The 6,711-nt window shown below is 41.3% G+C and overlaps 1 protein-coding gene and 1 non-coding gene across 3 annotated transcripts in view; both read left to right on the forward strand.

Annotated features, from left to right (window-relative positions):
- Nucleotides 1-971: 971 nt before the first annotated feature.
- Nucleotides 972-6,711, forward strand: part of Hmgn5 (high mobility group nucleosome binding domain 5) — an 8,969-nt gene continuing 3,229 nt past the window's right edge. The window contains exons 1-5 of one of the 2 annotated variants that reach the window (XM_005366723.3): nucleotides 972-1,251; nucleotides 2,987-3,010; nucleotides 3,552-3,581; nucleotides 3,836-3,889; nucleotides 5,831-5,968. In XM_005366723.3, the coding sequence (XP_005366780.1) occupies nucleotides 1,237-1,251; nucleotides 2,987-3,010; nucleotides 3,552-3,581; nucleotides 3,836-3,889; nucleotides 5,831-5,968 (261 nt within the window). In that variant the 5' untranslated portion in view covers nucleotides 972-1,236. Of the gene's footprint in view, nucleotides 1,252-2,984; nucleotides 3,011-3,551; nucleotides 3,582-3,835; nucleotides 3,890-5,830; nucleotides 5,969-6,711 lie in introns of both variants that reach the window. The other variant, XM_013353604.1, reaches the window with a different exon arrangement.
- Nucleotides 4,608-4,771, forward strand: LOC113458270. Its single transcript, XR_003378665.1, has one exon. It is a non-coding gene; the product is annotated as a U1 spliceosomal RNA (small nuclear RNA).

The raw sequence follows: 6,711 nt of genomic DNA on the forward strand, positions 1-6,711 counted from the left end.
AAAAAAAAAAAAAAAAAGCTGCGGAGACCAGACCTGCCTGCTTACGTTTACTTCCAGTAACAATTAGCAGCCCTCAGCACTCCTGTTTTAAGCAGAATTTTTTCTAGGCATTATATTCTTTACTTTCTCCAAACGTTTAAGGTCTCAGACTCTGACACCAGAAGACAAATGGAAGATTCTCAAGACAGTAAACTACCATTTAAACACTGCCTGAGACTAGAATATGTTTAGGGGGCACGTTTGTGAGCAAAATCAAATCAAAGTAAGGCGACACCTCAAGTTTCAGTAATGAAGATAAGGAATGGTTTTGTTTTGCTTTGTATATAATCTTAAATATCACTTTTGAATTAAAAAACCATTAAAGTCAATGATTTCCCTTCGGGTAGAAATCTGCTATTAAAGACTTCCCGCGTGGCCCCATTCAATTTTTGGTGGACTCCCTCCAGCCGGGGTAATGGTTCTTTTAGAAGGTAGGCGGCCTGCTGGAGCGTCCTGCTCGTCCAGGTCCCACATTGCTACTCTCCACCTGCGGGAGGCGCGTAGCTCTGGCACCCTTCTAAAGCCGGGACCAGTTCAGCTTTGGCGGGAAGTTCTCACGACCAGAAGCGTTCCCACTCTTTTTTTTTCTGATCTCTAAACGGGTGCTCCTGTCACTTCAACCTCACCCTCTTGCTAACTGGGAAAGACGGGAGCTCTGGCTCAATCCAGTCTCAAAAGGGCCCGCCACCTCGCGCGAAGAAGAAGGAAGGGGTGGGGGTTGGAGATCGTGGAAAAAAACAACTGTTTGAGCTTTCGCTCGTCGTTAAAACATAAAAGGGTGAAAAGGCAAAAAAAAAAAAAAACTGGATTTCCTGCTGGTCACGTTGGAGCACTAGGCGTCTGCTAAGTGCATGGACTCCGGCACCCCAGAGGCAGTCAAAGCCGGCAGCGTACGAGGGCTTCGGGCAAGTTCGCGAGCCACGCCTTCCGAACCGGCCACCTCCTCTGATTGGCCTGACAGTCTGTCACTCCAACCTGGCTCCCACTTCGGCTAGCCATTCACGTAGTTTGGTTGCGTCTTGGCGTGTTTAATGTTGCCAATAACGAGAGATTTTTTTTAGGGGGAGGGGGGACGCGAGAACATATCGTGCTGCAATTAGTTCATTGAAAACTCAGTCGCTCGCGGAGCGGTCAGACGGAGACTGCTCTCGGCATTTTTCCCTCCTGCCTAAGGATCTCCTGCGGAGAGCTGCAACAATGCCCAAAAGAAAGGTAAGTGAAATGGGAAGATAGACGGGAGATTAGCTGCCGAAATACATATTTCCTACGGCAGAGATTTCTATCTTTTTGAAAGAGCATTTTGGCTTCTAGTTCGATTTTGTGATGTTCTGAATGGAAGGCGAGGGAAAGGTAGCGAGCCGTCTGTGTTTGGTTTCGAAAGGTCTCGTGTGCAACTGGTAGTTCACTTTTGGCTTGTTTTGTTTAAGGGAGAGAATCGTTTGAGAGGTGTCTCCATGCTGAATTACAAACAGCCATAGCGCTGTGCTGTCGCTTCCTACCCCACCCCCCTTCCTCCGCTTACCCTATTGGAGAACTCTTCTCCCAACCATACTTCCAGCGCCAGCTTCCTCCTCTACCTCCAGTTTTTCTCCGGGAATCGTCTCGTTTGGGAGAACGAAAGCCCCAGCTTTCTCTTGGTTTTTTTTTGCCTTTGTTCTTTCCGTTTTCTTTTTTCCTTTTTTCCCCCTCTTCCCTCCTCCACTTCTTGTCATGCCAGATGGCTATGCAATGGTAATACTGTGCCATTAGGCGGCGCAGACTTCAAACTGTCCTAGAGAAGGGAGAGATTCACCGCTGTAATTAGAAACTTTAGATCTGAAAGATTTGGCACTCTCGGAACTCTCTAGTTAAAGGTGGAAAGGTGATTAGAGAGCCGCGTCCGAGAAACTACAGCCAGCGTTCGATGGTGGGGCGCCGTGAGATTTGTTCACTTTAGACATTGGGGAGTTGATCTGAGCTACCGAGGGCTACAGGTCTCCTGTAAACCTCACTTCAAAATTCCTGTCTCCGCATAGATAGGAAATAAGTTGACGCTCAGCGTTTGTGTTTCCTTTTTTTCCTCCCGAGTCTCTTATAAGTAAAATGGAGTGCTGTTTCATTGCTTGGTGAAATCGTAAAACACTGTGTTAATGTAAAAGCCTTATAATTGTTCTTATCTTCTGGTGAATCCGTCCGCCTTCCGTATTCCATAGAACATAGAAATGAGGCTGTATGAATCGGCGAAATAATAGCCTGGTAATTCCCAGGGTAAAGGGCTACTCCGATACCGAAAGCAATTGTTTCTAATCACCACCCCCTTCGCCGAGGCTCCCGCCTGGTTCTTTTTGGCTTGTGCAATGGATCTTGCTTTTTTGCAGAGCTGACAGCAACCTTGTAGCAGGTAGTGGCGGGAAGTTTTAAAATCCTCCTCCGCCTGCTTCTCCGAATAAAACGTTAACGTTAGAACAAAGACATTCTTTCTTGAAAGTATGGTGGTGGTGGTGTTTCGTATGCAGGATTTGGGGAGGAAAATAGTCCATAATCAACAGAGCAGGTCAGATAGATACAATTGCACTGCAAACAGGAGGCAAGAGAGGGAAATTGCAAGAAGCTCCGCCTTCGTTCGTCCCGCCCCAACCCTTGTGTTTTGGCTTTAACATTTAGAGCAGGTGGATTTCAAAATGAAAATGGCTTGTTTTTACGAGACCTTATTTACACAAAAAGGTTACACTGACTCTTTGTAAAAGGGTCTTGAGTATGAACTTGCAACTTGGTGCACGTTTCTTGTTACCAAAACAGCAGATGTGGAATAGCTAGCTGCTAGAAAACAACACGTGGCTGCTGGAGCGGGAACCCAGGAAAAAAGTAACAAGTGGCTAAAGTCGTAATTCTAATCCATCGGCTATATGTTTTGATCTACGTGCTTATATTGATTACCCTATATCATTTTTTTTCTCCCTCTACATAGGCTGCAAGCGATGCCAGTCAGGAGGTGAGTGTCCTTAGTTTGTGAGTTTCTCTGAAAAGAAACGCACCCATTTTAGAAACTAAAGACGTATAATTATGTAAAATTTAATGTTGGTGATTATATTTGTATCAAATGATTACTAATGTTGTGTGTGCCAATGCTCTCTTAAAAGTACATTAATAAAAATGACAGACTTTCTGGAATCTAGGGTCTTACTGTGCTTGTTATGATATAAGATCCAGAGAGCACCTTCTTAGGCTTAAATTCTGTTTGATCAGTTGGCGAGCAGAAAGGTATGTTCATTTTAAAACGTGCCCCTCACTCAATAACAGCAACTTCGCTGATTTAGTTCAGTGAAAGAAGCTTATTGTAGATTTTATTCTCTTTACCATAGGAAGGGGCCCCAGGGGGTCAGAGGTATCTACTGATAGTTCTTAACCAAATTTATAATCACTTCCGTACTACCAACATTTATACAGTGTTACACCAAATATTTTCTCAATAAAAATAATTCCAGATTTGTACATTCATAATTCTTTTGACTGTTTTCTTTTTTCATTTCCAGCCAAAGAGAAGATCAGCCCGACTGTCTGCTGTAAGTGGTCTTTGTAAAATGTTGCTCAAGTATCATGTAATGGAGGTTTTAGAATCAGGGAATCCTACATAATATTATGTTTAATTCAAGGCTTATTTGGAATGGTTATTTGAGAAACTTTATGCATTAAAGAAAAGGGTTTTTTTTTTGTCCCTAGTACTTAGTTTAAATCATGCTCATAGATTTCATTGCTAGTGCTTTCTTCAAATATGATTTCTTTCTCTTTTCTTATATAATGGTGTTTTCTGATGCAGATGCCTGTGCCCTTTATACCAGAGTTGAAACCGAGAAGAGCATCAACTCCAAGGGTAAATATTAAAATTCTGACATTGAAGAAAATGTGTTTTTTTAAAGAAATAATTTGTAAACGTGTGCACAATGAATCTTTTTGTTTTCTTCATAGTTTGCTTACCCAGAAATACAATGTACCGTACGTATAGCTCTACTGGGTGGTAAACATCTGTCAGTGTTTTGGGATTGGCAGCTGAGTCTTAGCATTTTTATTTGGTAGTTAGAACACAGTATTGTAAATGTAAAATAGAAAATGTTGGTAGGTAGACGCATTAAATGTATATACCTTTAAGATTTAGTCGCTAAAATACCAATATTCCTGGGAAAACAAAGGTCATAAACTACAGTAACCCAATAGTTCATTATAATAATAGCAGCAACTAATATTTGATCCTACTTCAGGAAGTGCTTTAAATGGAGTCAGATGGTTTTATATAGACGCCCGTGCTTGGATGTTATACTTAATGACAGGCTGAAAGAGACATACAATCAATATTAAGTTAACTTTTAATTGCTTTATTACACAATTTTCCCCTAACAATTGGTTGAATTACAGAAATCAGAAAAGATTAAAGCTATAAAGAATACTCGATGAGAGCCATCCCGTAAACACCGCTCTTCCGTGGCTTCTGTTTCAGCACCTGTCCCCAGGTTTCTGCCCTGACTTCCCTAGACGATAGACTATAAATAAATCCTTCCCCCACAAAAAGAAAAACGCACCACAAGAATATTTGAATACTTACTTGGCAGGGGAGATGCCATGATCACTACGGTGGTTTGCCCAGGAAGGGGCTCATCATCGCACTCCTAATGTGTTGACCCCTGCCATTGCCCCCAGTCTGGGAAACGCGACTGCATATTTTGTGGTAGTGGGGCCACTGCGTTTGTGCGCTCTCTGCCCTGGACAATAAAAGAATTGTTGACATCATCTAATCTTGCCATTTTCTGACTGAAGGCACAACCAACGATGATCGTTTTTGTAAGCTGTTTTGGGTATTTGTCATTTAAAAATTCTTAAGTGCTTTTTGATGATCAGTCAGCTTACACATTGATGCCGTGCTCCCTAGGGTTGCACTGAGAGGGAGGAAGGGAAAAAAAGGATAGGAATAAATCGCGTTGGGTATAGTGTAATCACACACTTGAAAATTGTTTCTGTTTCTCAAATCTCTGGTTCTCATTGGTTAACAGAGTACTAGCTTTTCTGTATGGTGCGGCATTTAATATCTAACATAGGCATTTTCTCAATTGACCCTTGTAACATGCCCCTGTGTAGTGGGTCTTGCTATCTTTTCATATATGAAAGCAGAATCTGAAAGAGTCATACCTTTCCTCAAAAAAACATTAGATAACTGGAAGATCTCGGATTCAAGATTTCTCTGGCATCTTAAATAAATGATCTTCCTGCTGTGTGTACACTTAAGCAAAGAACTTTCTCATAGCCAAATCAAAAAAAAAAGGTCAAGGAACTAGACAGCTTACACATATAGCGGTTAGAACAGCTGCATCCCATGATGGTCTCCTCTAGACGTGTTGAAGATGATATTCTCACTAACATGACATTTCTCTTAATTACTACCAATGGAGACTTTATAATCAACACAACCCTATTGCTAATGATTAGACAAGACAGCAATAAACTGACTTTGGTATGAGACATTCAATTTATTGGTCTAACCTGATGCTGGGAATTGGACTTCGGTGAACACTAACTTTTATTTCTCATTGCAGTCAGCATAAAAGCAGATTTCTTTCATTTACATCAGGGTAACAATTTATTTTTAATACTGCTTTTGGGGTAACACTGAAAGACTCATGCATTCATTTTATTTTTATGAGATTTATGTGTAGTATTCTAAAACTCTTTGTAAATTATTTTATCAGCCATAGTGTAACCCTGGTGGTTTAATTAACATGGCAGCTAAATTGTGTGTTTTTATGATTTTTGTGTTGCTGGACAGAAAATGAAGGCCACAAATGTTACATTGGAAGAAAACAAGGATGCAGGTGCCGTGGTAGTTCCTGAAAGCAAGCCCCAGGATGTTCAGGAGGCGTGCAACATGGACAACTCTGAAAATGGAGAAGCCAAAGTTGTGCAGGTACGTTGAAACAAATGTATCTTCTTCAAGAACTTGTCATTGCCCGCGAAAGCAATCTTACAGTATATGAATAGCGGTTCTGTGGTGTAATGGCATCTAAATTGAAAATAGGAGCATTGCAAGTGGTGGTGGCAGAAGCAGTTGGATAGCATTGCTACTGCTTTAACAATGCTGGTAAACACGACCTACGACATCTATAACTCTTACTAAATATAGGCCAAACTTCAATTCCTTGTGTTAACACATGGATTGTTTGTAACTTCTTTCTCCAGAAAAACACTTTGGATGTAGGTGGTAAAACAAACTATTATAGAATTCTTTGGGTGTTGCGTAGCCCAGAATGGCCTCAAACTCATTATGTAGTCAAGAATGACCTGGAAGTTCTGATTCTCCATGCCACCACCTCCTAAGTGCTATGATTACAGGCCTGCACCGCCACACACACCTAATTTATGCTAGGCTGGAGATCCAACTTAGAGCTTCATGGATGTAAGCACTCTAGCAGCGGTGTTACATGGCCAAACATGGACTGTGTTTTTAATAGGTTTTTGCTTTATATAGTTAATGTATCCTATACTTTTAGGTATTCCAGTAAAATTCCTAAACTGAGATGTCAAATCAAATATGTATGCAAGATATAAGCAATCATACACGATTTCCTAGGAATATTTTGAGTTTGGTAAAAAATCACAAGTGTGCTAGTAGCCTGGTCGACAGGAGTGAGTTGCAGGACAGCCAGAACT

The sequence above is a fragment of the Microtus ochrogaster genome, unplaced genomic scaffold (assembly GCF_000317375.1).
Source record: "Microtus ochrogaster isolate Prairie Vole_2 unplaced genomic scaffold, MicOch1.0 UNK13, whole genome shotgun sequence".
In the NCBI taxonomy this organism is placed as follows: Eukaryota; Metazoa; Chordata; class Mammalia; order Rodentia; family Cricetidae; genus Microtus; species Microtus ochrogaster.